This window comes from Melampsora larici-populina (genome assembly GCF_000204055.1).
Source record: "Melampsora larici-populina 98AG31 unplaced genomic scaffold MELLAscaffold_2, whole genome shotgun sequence".
NCBI classification, from domain to species: domain Eukaryota; kingdom Fungi; phylum Basidiomycota; class Pucciniomycetes; order Pucciniales; family Melampsoraceae; genus Melampsora; species Melampsora laricis-populina.
In genome coordinates, this window is record NW_006768766.1 from 525,610 (window position 1) to 545,509 (window position 19,900).

At 39.9% G+C, this 19,900-nt stretch overlaps 2 protein-coding genes across 2 annotated transcripts; both read right to left on the reverse strand.

Moving 5' to 3' along the window:
- Positions 1-10,417: 10,417 nt before the first annotated feature.
- Positions 10,418-10,992, reverse strand: MELLADRAFT_88946 (uncharacterized protein; the record flags this gene model as incomplete). The annotated part of the gene is made up of 4 exons (XM_007404793.1): positions 10,418-10,533; positions 10,644-10,653; positions 10,842-10,895; positions 10,969-10,992. 4 exons carry the CDS (start codon positions 10,990-10,992, stop codon positions 10,418-10,420), a joined length of 204 nt encoding a protein of 67 aa, XP_007404855.1.
- A 1,352-nt stretch (positions 10,993-12,344) lies between these two features.
- Positions 12,345-14,380, reverse strand: MELLADRAFT_101602 (uncharacterized protein; the record flags this gene model as incomplete). Its single annotated transcript, XM_007404792.1, has 4 exons — positions 12,345-12,589; positions 12,771-12,883; positions 12,909-13,042; positions 14,210-14,380. The coding sequence occupies 4 exons, from the start codon at positions 14,378-14,380 to the stop codon at positions 12,345-12,347; spliced, it is 663 nt and encodes a 220-aa protein (XP_007404854.1).
- Between the last annotated feature and the right edge of the window lie 5,520 nt (positions 14,381-19,900).

Consider the following 19,900-nt stretch of genomic DNA (forward strand, 5'->3'; position numbering starts at 1 on the left):
TGAAGGTAAGCAGGAAAATCAGTGTGCGCCACAGGATAAGACCACCACAATATTATGAATGAATACCTTGAGGATTATCAAGATGCCAGACCCAGATTGTACGCCCGCAAGTAGAGAGCCCGACGACTTGATTTCCATATGTGAGGAATTCTCTGATGCCTTGCTTAGAGTTCGATGCCTTGAAGCCAGCGATCCAATCCGGACTATCTGATTGTTCATCGAGGGCGCTCGTGCGTAGGATACTAGTGAGCTTGGTTCGTTTGTAAACATAAATATTTTCGCCCGCTGAAGCCAAGATCAAACCCGTTGGATGTATACTAAGCCAAGTAATGGGACATGGAGTCAAAGGACCTAAATTGGATTATAGATTGATGAATAAGTAATCATTGATTCCTAAAATCGTAGGAGTTCAGATTAACCAAGAGCGTACCAACATATAAGAGTCTCAAGGAATCCGTTGTCCAAAGTGCCCATCCGATTCCAAGACTTGTGAGAATAACTTGAGATGATTTTTGAGACGCATTGGGCCCCAAGATAGCAGAAGCTTGAGTTGAATGGGCCAATAGAGAGAATGGTACGTCGGTGGAAACGTGACCAAGGGATCGAAAGGGTGCGTAAAGTGATGTGGACATGAGCGTAGAGGATGATTGGTAAACTAGAATCAATCAAATCTTTAGTTGACTCTTGACCATTCTACGTATGTATGCGTTCAAAATTCAAACATGTAACTCGATTTGTGGTCTCACTATGTCAATCGAGAGTCCGGAGACTTTCACATATTGATCACGTATGTAGAGTACCTGGTAAGTACGTGATACTTCAAGTTAGAAGCTGTACCATATCGAGCCGATAATGACCGGATGAAGATGAAATTTATCAGTCTGGATTCTTCTTCAAGCTTAGAATAACATCGTTTTTAAGTTTTAACTTCAAAACCTCAGATCCGGATCGTTTATCGCTTTCTGTCTTCTGTCATCTTTGAACCATTTCCAATCCTTCCCATTTCTTTCTGAGTGCCATTAGAATACCTAAAAGATCAAACATACTTGTTATGATTGCTTGATATCTTAGTCGATGCATTGTATAGTTGTGTGATGGTGGTTCATCACCAGGTCGCTCACGGTGGAAGAAGGCAGTCAAAAGACAGGGACTCGGCAGTTATCGCGTGACTCGGCAGAGCCATTGCATGACAGAAACTCACTGTACAGTAAGGGTACTCAAAGTACTATGTGGCACCACATATGTATCTGGCGTCACATACTTTTCAAATTTCATTTTTGACACGGAAATTATTACCTTTGCTAAAAAGGTTGACACCTTGAGCCCGGGGTTTTTTTTTGGCTACCCACTGCAGCACTGCGCCGCAGCCAACTCCTGAACCAGTCAAATTTGGGCACACTGACTGAAAATCCTGTGCCGTGCTCTCTTCAGTGCACCATCTCCATCTCCAGGTGCAGTTTTTTGCTTGCTCAAGCATGAGTTCACGTCAACATCTCAACCCGCTTTTCTTCAGCTGGGACTCCGGACCTGAACAGCCCCAAACACCAATGGAATCTCAATCTAATAAGGTACCTCTCCACTCAACTTTGAATCATGATGCATACTGATCTTTGTCTCTCTTTTTTCCAGAAACAACAAGAATCTGAGAGCCCTTGTAACAATCAGGACAATCCAACTTTCACCTTCCTTTTCAGCTGCGAGTTCTACGCCCCTGACAAGGAACAGAAATCTGGATTTCTCCAAGTCAGATGCTCCAACTGTCCAGTTGAATGGAATTCGACCTGTTTTAATTTGGAACTTTTGAAAGAAAAATGTATTGAAGTAGCAGTATGTGACAAAACCAAGGAATCTATTACGGATTTGCTCAAAGAGTCACTCCTTGACAAGAAGAATTTAGGTGTCTGGGCTGCCTACATTTCATCAAATAAGAGCTTCCCCAAGGTCTTAAAAAATCGTAAGGCATTAAATCCGGAAAAGTTCAAGGACTGGGTGGAAGAAGCTGAAGCAGAATACCCAAAAGAGTCAGGGTTCTCTTGTATTGCACCCAGTCCAGCCAAGATCAAGGCCGATGCAGATCAAGTGGGTTCTTTCTCTTGACATTCTATTGGTCCTGGGTCTGGTCAACACTAACTCATACCATCTCTCCTGTAGGCAGCCCAAACCAAAGTTATTGCTGCTGAGGCTAAGCGGAAACAAAAGCTCCGCGCTAGTGCTACGGCAAAAGCTACACAAACACCTACCAATATACCAGATGATCTGGAACCCGACGAAGTAAGTGCAGTCTCTTTGTTTTCAAAGTTGATGGTGGCTAACTCTTACGGCTTATGACAGGCTGAAGATGCAAGATCTGATATATCAAGCGAGTCAGAAAAGACTGAGCAGAAAAAGTTTATAAAATTACTTTATGATACTTACCCAACCATTGGTGCCTATAACAATCAATATCCTGCCGTCATTGATCCTGAAGATTCAACAAAGTATTTTGCTTTGACTTTTGGAAAAGCCAAGGAGTGGGCTCAATTACGAGTAAGTCACTGATAATCTGATCAATCTTACTTGATTCTTATTTTATTATTTGTTTTGTATGTAGCACAAAGATGAGGTAGCCTTCAACAGCCCTCCTGCCCATTTCAAGTATGACTTGACCAAGCGCAACAACGAAGATCCCCCGGCTGCAACCCAAAACCCTATTCCTACCAGCACCACTACTTCCCTCAGCCCAGCGTTATTCAGTGAGATGGTAGTAGGAGTTGTCACAGCCATCGAGGCAAGGCAAACACCTCAGAGACCAGCAGTCGAAGCGAGGGAATCGCCTCAGAGACCATCACCCGGTTTTCAAAATCGAACTCCAACTCACAGCTCTCGCAAGCGCCCGGTCAGTCCTGAGCCGCGGTCATCATCTCCCATATGGGCCGAACACACCTCAGACTCAAACGGTATTGACGGGTTCCTTGACTTCGGTGCATACCCTGAAGAAAAAAACAACAAGATCCGCAAAATTTTGGAGGAGGCTGATGTGACCGACTATCGAATGATCAACCTTATATCCGAGGAGGAACTGATGAAGGAAGGATTATCCCGGATGGGTGTCTTGAAGCTTTTCCAAGCTACCAAGAAGTATAAGAGCCGTCTAGCGCGCGACGCAAGTAAGCCTGGAAACAACCCGTCTACATCGTAATTTACAATGACTTTTTCAAGGAGGCGATTTCTCGTTTATTTCTTCAAATCATCAAACGGTCCTCCCAATATTACCTCTACTAAAATGTGACATATCTCTTCAAGAATGTTCATCTCTATGTTCCTTCCAATAACACCATGAATCTCTTGTGTTGTCTGTTATCTTGTATGCTACCAAACATCTGTGAGCGTTAATTTATGATTGTTTTCTGTTGTGTTTTGGTAATCAAAAGACATGGGCTGTTTGGATTGGTATCTCATTGTTGTTCAAGTCTTTTGCTTTCCTGAAAAGAGACCTTTTTGGACCAAACAATAAAGTATCTCATTTGTTCTCCCAAAGTCGAGTTTTTTGTGAGCAAATGATATTTTTTTGAATCGGAACAAACAATGAAGTGTTCTTGTTGTGCCCATAACAAAACTGTGCTTTTGTGGAAAAAAATCAAGATTTTGAATTGTTCTCACGTGAAATCAATTCAAAAGCTTCAAAGTCAACATAAACTACTTTTTCCCACCAATCTCAATTCCATCCAGAATGTCTCTATTGGGCTTGAAATTTTGAATCAAAGCCAAATTATCAATTCTGATCAAGTTTCCCATAGAACCATCATTCACTTTCAATGAATATCAGAAGTTCCATCTTTAAGATTTGTATTTTGTTCAACATAACTAAATCAATAACTTTTTTGATTGCAATAAGGAGAACCAGTTGATTCTAGATTAGAAATTTCATCTGAACCATTTAAATCATCAAGATCGATTGAAGTAGAAGAAAAAGTTGAAGTCGATCAATTTAAAGATTGACTTGAAATTAAGAGACTGTTTCAACAAATCATTAATTGATCTTGCAAACAAGCAAAATCACACTCAACAATGTTCACAATCAAAGTTCAGGAAGAAACAAACTGAGACATTGATAGTATCAAAAAGAATCACAATCATTTCCATTCTCTACTTTAATCAAAAGGTTTAAAACCACATTGGGCATAGAGTTGGTGTAACAATGCTTGTTGGAACGTCTTGCAGGCCGCATCTTCAATGTGTTCAACGGGATCATGTATACAAGCTAGTACTTGAGACCGCTTAAGATCGGATTTTAAACAGTTGAAGCCCAGTTCAATCGGGTTCAACTCTGGGCAATATGCAGGTAGGTATTTGAGAAGAATTCCTAAAAGGCAGACAATTGTATCAGAGGAATGTGTTATAATTGTTTGTCAAAGAAGAGATTGCATTTACCTTTCTCATCGCAGAGCTTTTCAATCTCACCGCCATGATGTATGGATGCATTGTCCAGGACAAGCACACTGTTAGGACCTGGGTATTTGTTCATTCGCGGAAGCTGAGGTAGCATACATATCAGGAGTTGAAAAGCTGAAGTTCAGACCAGAGAAAAGTAAACTTACCAGGCTATATTTGAGGAAGCGTTCAAATCGCTTTCGGTTAACAGGGCCCTCCAGCACCAAGAGAGCAAGTAGATCATGATATCTGATTGCAGGAAGGAGGGAATATCGTCCTCGATGTAATCTGGGCACGTTGCGGGTGGTGTGTCTGCCTTTCTTCGATCGTTGTCGTTTCCAAAGGAGATCTCGGCCACAGATGCTACTCTCATCTAGGTGGTGAGGACAGAGATAGATGAAGATGCAGAAAGTTAGTACATGAAAGAGAGAGCTATGCAGATACTTTATGATTGGACAGAGAAACTGACCTGTGAACACCAAAAAACTGGCCGGAAAACCCATCATCGTTTCCATCCACTCAAATTTTGCTACCAAGTCTTTCTGAACATTGCTAACTCCAGCTTTCTTCAAAGTAATCATCAGGCAAGTTTGAAGCTCGAGTTGAATGGTGCTGATAGATAGCATCTTGCCCTGGGTGTCGTAAACTTGTGCTTGAATTTCATCCAGAAATAGAGACGGGTGTTCATCAATTAAAGTCTCCATAAACCGCCAGTCACCTGCATTCAATCTGGTGTGTCAACCACGGGGCTGGTAATGGTGAGGATCTCGAATGACTGCTTGAGTAAGTTGATATAGTTTCATCCATCGAGAAAAAGAACTTTTTGAAATACGACGTTGCAGGCGCTGGCGGATTAATGATCAAGGGAGTCCTTCAAGTCGCCAACGGACCGCTAATACCTTGATATCGGCAGAGTATTTACGAAATGGCATTGATGAATGAAGGTGGGTAGAGAGTGCTTTTGTGGATTGGAGGAAATCGAAGCGGTGACAAACCCCCCTGTGGCCCAAATTTGACTGGTTCAGGAGTCGGCTGCGGCGCAGTGCTGCAGTGGGCAGCCAAAAAAAAAAACGGGCTCAAGGTGTCAACCTTTTTAGCAAAGGTAATACCATAACGAGTTGAAGAAAAGGACATATTGAATTATATTTGGCATATTGTAATGTCAGCGTAGGTCATTTTGCCTGTCAAAAACAAAATTTGAAAGTATGTGGTGCCACATATGTAGCGCCACATACTTGCTTTGAGTACCCTTAGTCCCCTCCAAATGGTTTACGTAAGCATTCAAGTTCTGCAGCGGCGGGGCCGGGGCCTGTCGCGGACCCAATGATTACAAATCCTAGGCGTGGGGACGTGTACAAGGCTGGGAGGAGCAAACAGAGACAGCCGATTATATTGCCTGTGGGATGCATTGAACATACAAACAGTGATTCTGCAATAGCGCTGAACCAGCCTTGATTGTGCATGTGTTGAGCTCAAGGTAAGTCCCGGCCCCGGAGCTCCGTTGAGTACCCGTCGGAGCATCTGTCGAGTCCGGTTCATGTAAACGGTGTTGGAAGTATCCAGCGCCGGTTACTCCGGCCGGTTTGGTAGTCCAACGTGGGGGATATCCGGAGGATTTTTTTTGTATTTTTTTTGTATTTTTTTTGTATTTTTTTTGTATGTTTTGTGTATTTTTTTGTATTTTTTTTGTATTTTTTGTGTACTTTTTTTGTATTTTTTTTGTATTTTTTGTGTATTTTTTTTTTATTTTTTTTGTATTTTTTGTGTATTTTTTTTGTATTTTTTTTGTATTTTTTTGCCATTTTTTTATTTTTTTCAATTTTTTTTTCGCCATACAGCCGGATATTGGTGATTCAAGACGTCATGTACTGTATTTCCCCCAACAACCAGTCCATGTTGCAGGGTATGAGTCAGCAACCAAACAATAGGACAAACACCAGGGTTTTTGAATTGCGGCATGACACTGTGGTGATTTCCAGGATTGTTCACTTGTTTATACTGCTTGTCATATTTTATGTGAATAACACAAGTGACAATATCCTGCAAGGAATATTGGCGAGAAGAAGCCACAGAGAGCGTAGCTGGTTGGACTGTAATTATGATGTCTTCATATAAAAGACATTTGTTGTTGACGTAGTGTCTGCTTAAGGTTAGGGCCCCTGCGCGGCAACCAGTTGCCACTGCTAGGCTGATGGTCAAGAGTCGAGAGATCGCTACATCCCAGTTGGGTGACCCTCTTTGGTGAAGGTGGATGTGAGTAACTGTTCGATAGCCCAGGGCCTGACGATTAAAGAAACCACCGCGGCGAGTAAGGCCCAAGACATGTGTCATCCTTAGAGTCATTTGGTAGCTTGCCTCGTCACATTCGTCGAGTTTCCAACCATGATAGTTCAGAGTGATCCACTCTCTAATTAACTTCATGTAATTGGACACAGTAGAAAACAAAATCTTGTCCTTTCCCTGAATCCTTGGTTGCATAAATCCTGCAAAGTCCGTTGTGCCTACCAGATTGGCGATACAAGTCTGGAGGTCCAAGAGAGTCGGTGGTTTAGCCAAGAGAGTTTTTTCGTCCCAGTCTTTGTGAATTTGTCCTTGAATTGCTTGGAGGAAATCGAAAGCACCCTTTTGGGCTTTTTGTGTTCCTGGAGCACCAGGGTTGTTGTAGGACGGTGCTAATTTGTTGAATTATTCAATCGACGTGAACAAGAAATGTTACATATAACTTATTGTGAAATGAAATGGATGGATTAACCAGTCGACGTCATCGAGTGAAATGAAAGCTATGATGTCATTGATCATAATTCACATTACTTATAATACTACTCAGAATTCGATTTACTTCTCTTTCCCCATCTTTGGGAAGAGAAGTAAGTACAATTTCACATTTTTATTCTACTTTATCAATATGACTTTATATTAATGTTGTTTAATTTTCTATCATCATAATTGTTTTCTGTTGCCTAAATCATTTAGAAATTGTCTCTTACTTGATCCGAAGATCAGTTATCAACCAGCGATAACTTATAACTAACTTATTCACATTATTACTCTGAACCTTTATTCAGGTATCAGTTGTTTTCTTCTAATCACGTTTCTTTTAAAATTATTTCTGATTAGATCATTGTTGTCCTAGGTCAGATACTTCTAGCTTAAAGCCTTGTTCAATTGTTGCTCATTAGTACATTAGCGTATGCTTTCAGGTGAATACAAGCTTAATCTTTGGGAAGAGAAAAATTGTCTCTTACTTGATCCGAAGATCAGTTATCAACCAGCGATAACTTATAACTAACTTATTCACATTATTACTCTGAACCTTTCTTCAGGTCAGAGACTTCTAGCTTAAAGCCTTGTTCGATTGTTTCTCATTAGTACATTAGCGTATGCTTTCAGGTCAGAGACTTCTAGCTTAATGCCTTGTTCGATTGTTGCTCATTAGTACATTAGTGTATGCTTTCAGACCCGAGTTCCAAGACTCCAATACATTCTTACACTGGAATAGCAATGATGCCACGCGCGGCTACTGCTGCAAGCCTACTTTGCACTGGCATGATTGCTGAATAGTTTCAATCAGTCACAGTTCAAAAGGCTGAAATTGCGTGCTGGACTCACTCAGGTTATGGAGACCAATCAAAAGCAATGAGATGTGAAGAGATCACGAAGAGATGAAGAAGAGATGAGATCGGCAGCTAGATTTTGGAAGGCAAGTAGATATTTAATGGATGGATTGGAAGAGATGAGATCGGCAGCTAGATTTCGGAAGGCAAGTAGATATTTGATGGATGGATTGGAAGAGACGAGATTGGCAGCTAGAGTTAAAGTATTGAAACTTATGATGAAATAGAGAATGGTGAGTGTGTGGTCAACAGCAATTGAGAAAAAGGAAAAACAATGATGGCATGAGTAAAAGGCAGAGGTAAAAGGCAAGGTAAAGAGAAATTAAATAAAAACAAATCTCACTCTCACATCTCGATTTTGGGTGTTTCAAACCACATGTCTCATCATCATCATCCTTCCACCAATGAAAGATACAACCCTCACCCAGAAGGCAAAACCTTCAAATCTCCCAAGGCCAGCGATGAGAAAAGATCAGAAAAATGGAGATCTTGTTGTTCCTTGGTAAGTACAATCTCCATTGCCAAGATCCTTGGATAAATCTAATGACTTCCTCATCCACAGAAAGTCCAAGAACAACTTGCAAGGGTCAAGAGAGAAAGCATTTTTCTTCCAGACCATCCTACCATCATCTTGACTTTGAAAAAAAAGTTTGTGATATGTGGCGACAGCTTTAAGGTACCTCTTCCTCCCCGTTTTCTAAGCGCTTTGATCTTTAGCTTATCTTCAGTTGCTCCAATTCAATAGGTCTATGAGGTGACTATTGGATGATATCCAGAGTGTACATGTACAGATTTTGCATTCGGACATGTCTGCAAGCACATCCTGTGGGTAGCTGTTCTTCTCCATGGAACTTCTTGGCTGATGTTGCCTTTGAAGACGTTTTGTCTATATCAACATCCTGGGCATATCAATCAAATCACCCCTCATCTTTCAGAAGTAAGATTGAACCTTTGACTCTTGCAACCAATGATGATCATTCTGATGCATTGATCGTTTTTCAGGGCACTTGTGAGGGAAGAGCTGCACACTATCTTTTCTAATGCCCCAGCCATTTGCCCTCCTGTAGGGGTGACTGGTGAGCGATTATGGAATTGTTATGCAGAGAAAAAGGCAACAAACTCTCATTCCATTGGGGGACTTGGCAATATTCAAAAGGATGCTGGCCTTGGCTAATATGTGCATGCGACTTGTTAGATTAATTCTACTGCTGTTGATTGTTGTCTTTCAAAGATAGCCTGAATTGTCATACATTATTGCCCAAAATGAGACCAGTACACAATCTAGAATTGCTAAGTCCTTTGATGACAATTTGTCTAGACCAAGGTATAATGCTAGATCAAAGATGGCGAAGCATAGGGCTGGGTTTTTGGGTCTTTGAGTTCAAAGCGCGTCTGAAAGGTCTGATGATTGCACGATAATTTGGCTGTGAGGATAATCCTTCATATGGAATAGGGGCAATGCTTGAAGGCTGAAGATATATTTTGCTAACAACTTGGACAATATGTCGTCTACAGACTTTTTAAATTCAGTACGTCCAAAAGAAACAAAATTTTCAAACTTGCTGCTACTTGATCCATGAGATTGGACCTTTTAACAATCGGCAGAGTCTGCCTGAGATCTCCAGAAAATAAAACAACTTCAGTGCAATGGCCACTCGAGCAACTGCAGAGAAATACTAGAGAAAGTCGGCGTCCCTGTAATGATGTATGGATGCGACTTGTGTACAAAACTGGGCCATGGAAGTATTCTTGCTACCCCCAGAATCATCCTAGTTTGTAAGAATCTTGTCAATATCATTGAAAATGGCGATAGTAACGTTTATGAGGAATGTTATTGTTCTCTACCATAATGATTCTGCTATCATCAAAGAGAAACTTTTATATTGGAAATTTATTGAATAATGAAATATATATATTTTTTGTCTAATAATTTTAGATGAATGACCCTATGGGAACTAGGGAAATATATCATCCTAAACATCCATTTCTTTATGGTGACATCATTGATCTTTCATGATATGAATGGAATGATCCTCATCTGAAAGGAATGGACATGTCATTCCCGGCTACTTCATTATCCGACAACCCGTTCCCCTCATAGATCTACCGGTCTCTACGATAGAAAGGCCGGTGGCGCAGTCGGAAGATAGATTAAGATCGTAAGAAAAGCTTACATCAAATCTTGTAGCAGCTCTATCGAGTACACTCATAGCTCTTTGTCAGATCATGATTCTCTTCAAGAGATTCAACTTTTCCGAACAATCTTGTTCAAATAAATCTTCAATCTTGTTACCTTGTTTAAAATAGGAAATGAAAATAAGTTGATTCCTCTTTCATATAATAAAAGAGATAAATTAATAACCTAAGTTGATATAAATCAAGAGTTTGTTTGATTAACTTACTTCTCTAAACGCATCTTCACTTCCATGTTGAATTTCCAAAGTAAGATAAGTTTGCCAAAACTCTGGAGCAGTACGTGGATCACAAAATTGAGAAGCGTGTGTATAAACTAAAAAAAGGGGAAAAAAGACAATATATCAGGAATCTATCGAGACTATCTTTGGTATAACAGTGAAAGAACATGTTTCGAGTGAAACATATAGAGGTGTAAAAACTCACTAGCAGAGCTCTATCAATTTCACCTAATTTTATGAAGCAAATCTTACATCTTAGCTGTTTGATTATCAATTAGATTGAACAAGTAGATTGTAAGCCAAGTTTTCTGTAGCTTTTGCAATATAATACACAAACATCTAAAAAACAATCAAAACAAATCAGTATCTCAAATCTTGAGACAAGATTGTAAGAAAAGCTTACATCAAATCTTTCAGTTAAAGCAACTCTAGTAGTAGCTCTATCGAGTTGATTCTCCTAAAAACACTTGAAATGACCAAGGTTTATTGTACAGGTCAAGATTCATCATGAAAATCTTGTTCCAATCAACTGGTATCATTGTAGCTCTTTGCATCACCTTCAAAGCTTCTGTGTAATTCCTGAAGAATGATCATTTCACAGAGATACATGATCAGTTGGAGCAATTGGACCAAATGTCAGCCCTCGAGCTTTCGCGGAGCAAAAGCCAAGAGGACTTCAAATAAAAATATACATATAAAATCACAAAAATAAGTACATCACCTTGCGTCTAGTTTCAAAGACAAATTAATAGTAAAAGCTTTGGATTTACACCTTTATAGCACCTCGCGTCTAGATACCAAAAGAAGGATGTAAATACACATTAATTTTTATCTCCTACACTCTTATAAATACAAACACCTTGCGTCGAAGTGTCAAAGACGAAGTACAAATACCCAGATATCTAACAACCTTCAGAATTAGAAGAAATCGTGAAATATCTTTAGTGACCAATACAACTAAAGAAACAAACAGAGATTCCCAAAAGGGAAGTAACCATTCCTTGTCCAGATCCGTCTAAACCACAAACCGGCCCAAGACAACTGAATAAGTAACTTAGAGAACCACTAGATAATCATAATACGAGCAGAAGGAGAACATGGTAACCACAGGTCAGCCATCAAGACAGCACATCTATAAATAACAGAGTCTTATCCCGGATATCTAAAAGGACTCACTTCTTTACTAGCAACCATCTTATAAAGATAATAGAAGACATCCAACTATTGTTAGTAAACCATATGTTTGAAAGCTTTTTATAAAAGGATCTTCAGTAAGTTACTCATTTACTTCTGTCTTTCATCTTTTTTCTTAAAGCACTCCTCTTCAATATATCCTTGTGGGATTATAGCTTTGCTATAAAGTCTCGAACTATTCTCATTCCTGGGATAGTTATATCTTGGTCACGTACCACTGGTTCTGCAACGTAAAGTTGACAGAATCCCTGTGTCTAGTAACACAGGCGCTTTTGTTGGGATTTTTTACCATCAAAGGAAACTACCGGTTCAGAGCTTGACCATCTCCACGCTGTAACCCTACAGTGGACCGGGACAATCTCGTTGATAAATCTAATTATCTCCATAACATATTATTTACGCACTATTTGTTTCTCCCTGTTACAGAATATAAGTTAGTGCATCATCTTACGGAACCAGTAAGATACTTGTCAGGACTTTAAAGTGAGTAGTTAGCCATACTCACCTGCTTTAACTATAGCCACCCTGACACCAAACAAATAGAATATATGAAGAAAATGGAAAAAGATACTAACTCATTCCTTACTTTCATCTCTGCTCACTCAATCCATATTTCAGCCAAATCATCCACCCGTGGAAATGAACCTTGATTTCTAGCATTCACAAGATCAGAAAACCCTTCACCACCATCATCTGTCACCATATTAGCACTCTAACCAGATTCTTCAGACCGTTTAGCAAAATTTACAAGTATTTGATCAAAATTAGCCGTCGCTTTTTTAGGATTGATAGTCTTGATAGCTTTGACATAAGTTTCCACAGTTTTCTCATCTTGATCTTTATCATACAATACAATACGTTTTTGTACATCATTTGGATTTCTTTGTAAATCATGGAACAAAAACGGTTGTTGATGTTCAACTTCTTTCATCTTTAAATCTAATTCTTCTTCTTCTTCTTCATTGGAAATTAATTCCATGAGAGATGAAATATATCATTCTGAGAATTTGGCATATGCATCAAAGATTGTGGTGAAATCTCGAATGGTTAAAACTTTACTAATTCCTGTTTTGGATACTTCTTTAGCTTTTTCAAATTCGGTTATCTTAATTGAATAGGTAGCCAAGTTGAATCAGACCTAGTTGATCTTTATAAACATTGAAACCTTCTAATTTGGTGATTTTTTCAAAGAGTTTTTGAGGGTTTGAAGGATCGGTGTTGGGGTCATAGGCTTCTGTTCGATCTGCCTGTCTAGGGTCAGAATGTCGAGGCCTACAGCCTGGTGACCTTTGCTTGAAGTCTCGTTTGTTCCATTGTTTTCAAACTGATACCGAATTGATTAGGAGATGAACTCAATCTAGGGCCTCTTTCCATTGGGTGATTTGTATTTTCCTTTTCTAGCTTTTCTAACTAATCGTAAAAGTAATTTACCAGCAATTAAAGATTGATGAGGTCTCTTTGTACCAGATTCTGTGACACCTTGTTCATCTCCATCTTCTCATCTTTGTCATCCTCAATAGAATCAATTTGACATAATGAGCTGTTAAAAATATCTCCTCCATACTCTCACACAAGTTTCACCACCAGCCACTTTTTCTGACCATCTTAATTAAGGTTTCCAACTGGTTTTGTGTAAAAAGTTCTTGAGGCTCGATTGAAAGTATGGCGCGTATGACTGGGATGTAAAGGTGCAGGACAAGCTGGATGCGTCAAGAGAGTTATATAAGATCACCAACGCCTTGGCACTACACCAAATGACATCTTTACCCAGGGGTATAGAAAAGTAGTGTGGGCATAGAAAACTATGGTTAAAGTACTCTTCTATATCCATAGAGATAGTATCATCTATGCCTAGACAAACCATTCTGTTCTATACCCACAGATGAAAATATTCACATGACCACAAGGACTGTATATATAAATCGAGACTCAAAGCCCTTCTTGAGTCTTGTCCCATGGGAAAGCATGGTCCATCAGTCATATTGTACATATGTAGAGAGTGTCTGTCAATTTGTGTAAGATTGTGCATAAACTGCAAAGAGAATGAATTTTACAAGGTGAAAAATGATTGCATATGACCAAAATGATTTATAATGCAGAATTAATGCAGAATAATGCAGAATTAATGCAGAATTAATCATTTTGTAGATTAAATGTAATCTTTTTTCACCTTGGAAAACTACATTATCTTCACAGTGCATACATACTCATATACAATGCTGAACATGGTTGAAGATCTCTTGTATCAGCATAGAATTGTATTTTGGCGTAAAAATATCAAAAAACAGAAAATTGAGATTCTGTGCACTGTAACACTGCCTTTGGGTCCCAATACATACAGCTGAGTCAGCGCAAAGAAAATACTCAATTTCTCAATCTCAAATATTGTACATAGGTGTATCAAAAGCATTGTTCATTGGTATAGAAAAGTACCCTACCAATAGTTTTCTATGCCCACACTACTTTTCTATACCCCCGGGTAAAGATGTCATTTGTTGTAGTGTGGCATCTAGAGATCAAAAGGTGGTCAGCAATTCTGAGTGAATTGAATGAATGAGAAGAAGAACAAAAACAAACCTTTGGAAGCCAAATAAATGCACACTCGTGAGCACTTGCAAGTGCTTTCCATTCACACCAACCTAAATGACTATCTAACCATCCTTCCCATTGCCTATCACGTTCATTTTCTTCTAATCCTTTGTCTTTTTTCATTAAATGATCCAGTACGTTCTTCACCATTGGTCCCATCTGATCTTCTCTTTTTTGTAACCTTCACATTGAATGTATGCGTAGGTTGACCAAGATTGACACATCTGAAGATAATCCTTCCAAATTTGTAAAAATAAATCAAACATCACTCATAAACTGAAAGGAGAACAGATAGTAATTATTCGGCGGTCATATTCTTGACGCGGAGAAATGCTTAATTACTTACAAGTTTTTGGCAAGATGTTTTGGATTCAACCCAGCTTGATGCGGACCAGATGATTGAACAACACCAGTTTGCCCAATCAAGAGGCCACAAAGGCCTTTGTCCTTGCACCAGTCAAGTGACTAAACCTTTGTTTGCAAAAAGTTGACAAGGCGAGGTTTCAATCCAGCTTGATGCGGACCAGCTGATTGAACAACACCAGGTTGCCCAATCAAACTGGTCACCAAGGTCTTCGTCCTTGCACCAGTCAAGTGACTAAACCATGGCTTGCAAAAAGTCGACGGCATGTTGGTGGTGGTAGAAGACTCTGAGGTCGCGTCCACGGGATGAAATTATAACCAATAGTTTATAGAGATAGTTTGGGTTAAGCAGTTTGAGGTGAGAGAGCCGAAGTCGTTGGAGCTCTTGCTCAGGTGAACGGGCGACGAGAGGATGGATTGAAGCTGAAACTGTGTAAATCGAAACAATCCTCATTCAGTTCCTGGCCAGACAGGCACCAGCATGCAGCAAAAAAATGGGGAGCTGACCTTTTCATTTCAATCTCATTGCTCGCATACGATCTCAAGTTCAAACGGAAGAAATTCTGAGCTCTCTGCAGGATCCTGTAGGGGATTCACCAATGATCAAAAGACACCATGGTGATCTTGAGGTCAGTGAGGCGTGGCGAGATCAGAATGGGTGGTGTTGGTGGGTTGTGGTAATACGTGTCATGAGGGGAGCTGATGTGGTGTATGGCGTGTTGTGGCGTGTTGTGGCGCGTGGTCAGGAGATGTAGAAGTGCGCGATTGAGTGGGTGATGATGCCAATGCATGAACAATTTCAATCGATTCAGCCTGACACATATATGTTCAAGCCGTCACCCGGAACCAAAAATCCAACAGATATCCAACGGAGCAACCGTCGGACCCAGGTGACGGATGGGACCTTCCAACCATCCGGTGGCCGGATAACCGGTCAGTCCGGTAGTCAAATGAAGGGGCCAGAAAAGCTGATTTCAGCCGGATATCCGGCGGATATCAGTCAAAAAGGCAGGCATGTATTTCATATTGTTGTAGGTTAAAACATAATAAAAATTTGTAAAAAAAAACAAGCGGGGTGACCACAAATCAAGTACTATTTTCATCACCATCAAGTTCAATACAAGTAGGAATTTTCAAAGGCCCAAAAATTGGGTGCCAATCTTTTACGCATAAAAGTGTCTCAACATGCAGACTTGACAGGCTACTACGCTGAGGGCCCAAGATCCATTTAGTTTTATTAAATTGGCCCTCTGAAGGACAACTAGTTGCTGGAATAGCCAGATACTCCATCGCCATATTGGCCAAACCAGGATAGATGGACATGTGTTCTTTCCAAAATGTCAACACATGAGTGTCACGGCTTTCAAGCTTGTCGCCGAGGTATTGAGCAACCTCACTTTCTATTGAATGCTCTTGTGAATTGTCTCGAGTGCCAAAGATTGTGTCTTTGAAATATTGTGAGGTAGACATTGCAAGAGGTGATCGTTTGGTAGAAATCGATGTGGTAATCGATGCTTTGGTTTGAAATCTCCTGGCCTCGCCTTCAAAAGTTGACCTAAAGTCTGAAACATAGATGTCATACTCAAAGAGAATTGCTCGTTCCTTGTTCAATCAATATGTTGGTCAGTACAAATATGATGTAGAAAGATTAGATTGGTACTAACTTGGAAATAGTTTAACTTGAGACAAGGATCCAGTATGGTGGCACAGATCGGTGCCGGTTTGGTGAGCACTTTCTTGAAGTAATCTTCAAGTTTAGCAATCATGCTTTTGGATGCAGGTTTCAATTGATTGAAATCATATTGTCCAGCAACCTATTACAGCTGAACAAATTAGCAAAGGGCGATGTGAATTTGAGTTCAAAAAAATGGCTTACCGATTTGAGTCCTTGTAAAACTACAATATATATAGGGACTACTTGATGCATTGTTGGGAACTTTGATTTACAAAGTATCTCAGTAGCTTCACTGAGCGGTTCCAAGAATTCACACATCTGTTGGACATAATTCCACTCAAGAGGTAAGAGAGCATATTTTTTGAAATCTTGACCCTTGCAAAACTCATTGCATGAGTCTTTGAGACGTAGAAGCCTTCTAAACATGTGATAAGATGAATTCCATCTTGTTGGAACGTTGACCACAAGTCAAGTTACAACGTTAGTGTTTAATTGGCTGGAGCTTGCCAAACGTGATTGATTGTCGGATCTTCTAACATGTAGTCAATTGCATCCTGGTCCGCATCGTCCACAGAATTGGTAGGAGGTTTGACAGCACCGGTGGAGTTAGGCGCAGCTGCAGATGCCATTGCCACAGCGACCTTGTGTCGCATCTTGACAATGTTAGCAAACACTTGAGCATGTTGAGGACTTGAGCGGGTACACGTCACTAAACCATGGCATCAATTATAGATAGTCTTGAGATTAACTTGATACACATTGGGTGGGTCAATAAGATCGTGGATGTTTGAATTGGATGCAGCCTCATTGTCATTGAAAACCTCGCCAAACACCTTTCAGCCTTCTTTTGTGGCGAGGTTGATGACATGAGCTACACACCCATGTACCTGGGTGGTATGATCAAAGTCAATGCCTTCAGTCGAACCAATTTTGCGTCCGTTGCGGCATTTGTGCTGATGTTGTCCGCGGTCATTGCACTCAACTTCTTTGAGAGATTGTATTTGTTCAAATAATTGATGATGATACCAGCAAAGTTTTTTGCATTATGTGCACCTGGAAGTTGTTCATTCAATCAGTCAAATTGATTTGGCTGAATCAAAAGGAGTAAAAAACATACCTTTTATTTCTGCAATACCTAGGCTAAGATCCAATAATTCCCAGTTTTTGTTGATAAAGTGACCAGTGAGTGACATGAAGGGTACATTGTTTGGCGAAGTCCAGCCATCTTGAGTTATTGCAATCAATTTGCAAGGTCCAAAGTGAGCCTTCTTGATGAAGTCCTCGTAATAATAATAAATTCTACGCATATGATTAGCAGTTGCAGTCTGTTTGCCTAGCATCCCGGATACATGAGGGCTACAGAGTGCCAAGAGCCTTCAAAATTATGGTTTTTTGACTATTGAAAAGGGGAGATCACAATTGGCGATGAAACTTGTCTTGAGGCTTGTGGTGTTGAGTTTATTCTTACACAAGTTAAAAAGATTCTACATACTGCATTTGCATGAAAGCTTGTAAAAAAAAAAAAAAAATTTCTCTGAAAAGCATAAATTTGGCCCCGATTCAAATAACTACTCAAAGCCGGGTCAGCTAGATGGGGTCTGACTCAATACCCCATCCAGCATACCAGTGGTTTTCAGCTATACGGTATACCCCAGCCAATACCATCCACGATTCCTCGATTCCGCCACCCTCAATCAATCTCAATTGGCCACCAATCCACTACCTTGTCTTCACTCAACTCTGCAATGCCACCAGACATCAACCTCACACGTGGATTGACTGCAAGCAATGTTACCCCCCAATTTAGAAATCAAGGTGAGTTTGTTCTTCAGATTGTTCTCCTTTCTTTTCTTTGATTGTTCTCGTTTCTTTCATTCAATCGTTCTCATTTCTTTTATTCAATCGTTTTCGTTTCTTTTATTCAATCTTTCTTGTTTCTTTCATTCAATTGCCATTTGTAATGACAAACCAAATTTCTCCATTTCTTCTTCAGGTTATAGGACCACTACCATCCACAACCGATTGTACACAAGCTTTTGTATGTGATTGTACTTCAATCAGGGTAGGAAGAATCAGTTTCCTTTTGAATATGACATTTGTTTTGTCTTGTGTTTTGTATTTGAGTTGTTTCTTTTCTCTTATACATGCATTTCATTGTGTACTACTTTTTTTAATCAATCTCGTCTATAATTCTACATACTTTTTTCAAAGAGTTTACAGATATATCAACCTTAAGGCTTTTGTTTTCATTTGAAATATCTTGAGCTTCTTATTCTGTAGACATCAGTGAGTATTAAGGGACAAGTGAATCAAACATATGAGATAAGCATCTCTTTCTACTTGTGATTTGAGGGGTAAACAGTCATAATTTGCATGATAGATAAGATACATTTTTAATGAGAAGCATAAATAATGAATGAATGAATCAACAATGACAATACAAGACAGATGAGTTTTTAAAAGATGGTAAAGAGATTAAGAATGAGTCAAGAAGAATCAAAAACAATACAATTCCAAGACCAGAAAGATATCCAGTTGCTCAAAGTAAGAGAGAGTGAATTGGCCGCGGATTGAAATCGATCGAAGATGGTGGATGCGTGGATGGTGCTCAAAACCACTGGTATGCTGGATGGGGTATTGAGTCAGACCCCATCTAGCTGACCCGGCTTCAAGTAGTTATTTGAATCGGGGCCAAATTTGCGCTTTTCAGAGAAAAAAAAAATATTCTTTTACAAGCTTTCATGCAAATGCAGTAAGCATCAATAATGGTTTTTCTTTCAAAATAAGTACAACTCACAACATGTGCTGTTTTGGCTTTCTTGAAAGTGCCAATGATGTTACCTTGATCAGGTAACATGCCATCGCGGACACCGTGTTTGATTTCAAGGTGATTCTTCATAGATGATGTACTGCCCTTCTTATCACGGGCTAACTACTTCCCGCAGTTGTTTCCGTCCGCCATTTGAAAAAAACACTTATTGAAGTCTTTATCAGGTAGCTTTTTGAAATACCTCCAAACCCAGCTCGTATTCGGACGAGAAGTTGTATTTGATGTGTCTCCGAGATTGCATTGATCGGCTTGTGAGGCTGTGTCTGTAATGGTCCCTGGGCCTGAAGACATATTGATTTAAGTTCAATTTGAAGGTGATTAGGCAGTACGAGGTGGTTTTCAAATTGATTGATGACTCTGAATAACTATAATTGAGATGATTGAGCGGTAAATCGAGATTCAGTGAATGTCGATTCTTGATTCCCAGTTCAATTCAAAAAAAAAATTAAAAAAAATTTTAAGGTCTGAGTGAGGGCACTTCAGAAGATGGAAAAAGAAAAAAGCGAGATATGGCCCCGGGACGGCCAAAGAACTACCCGGGTAGCCCCGGTTTTGGGTTCAATTCCCAGCTACGGAGGTTTTTTTGACCCAATTGCCGGATATCCGCCGGATATTCGGCTCGGTTGTCGAATGGATATTTTTTGAAAAAAAAACCGTCCGGTTTTTTTCCGACGAGTCTGGATACTGTAAATATCCGTCGGGTCGGTTCTCGGAATGCCCAGAGGTCGCCGGATAGTCGCCGGTGTCAGGCTGAATCGATTGAAAAACAAGGCGCTCTAGCGTGCCCCTCTCGTAACTCTTTGTCAGCCAG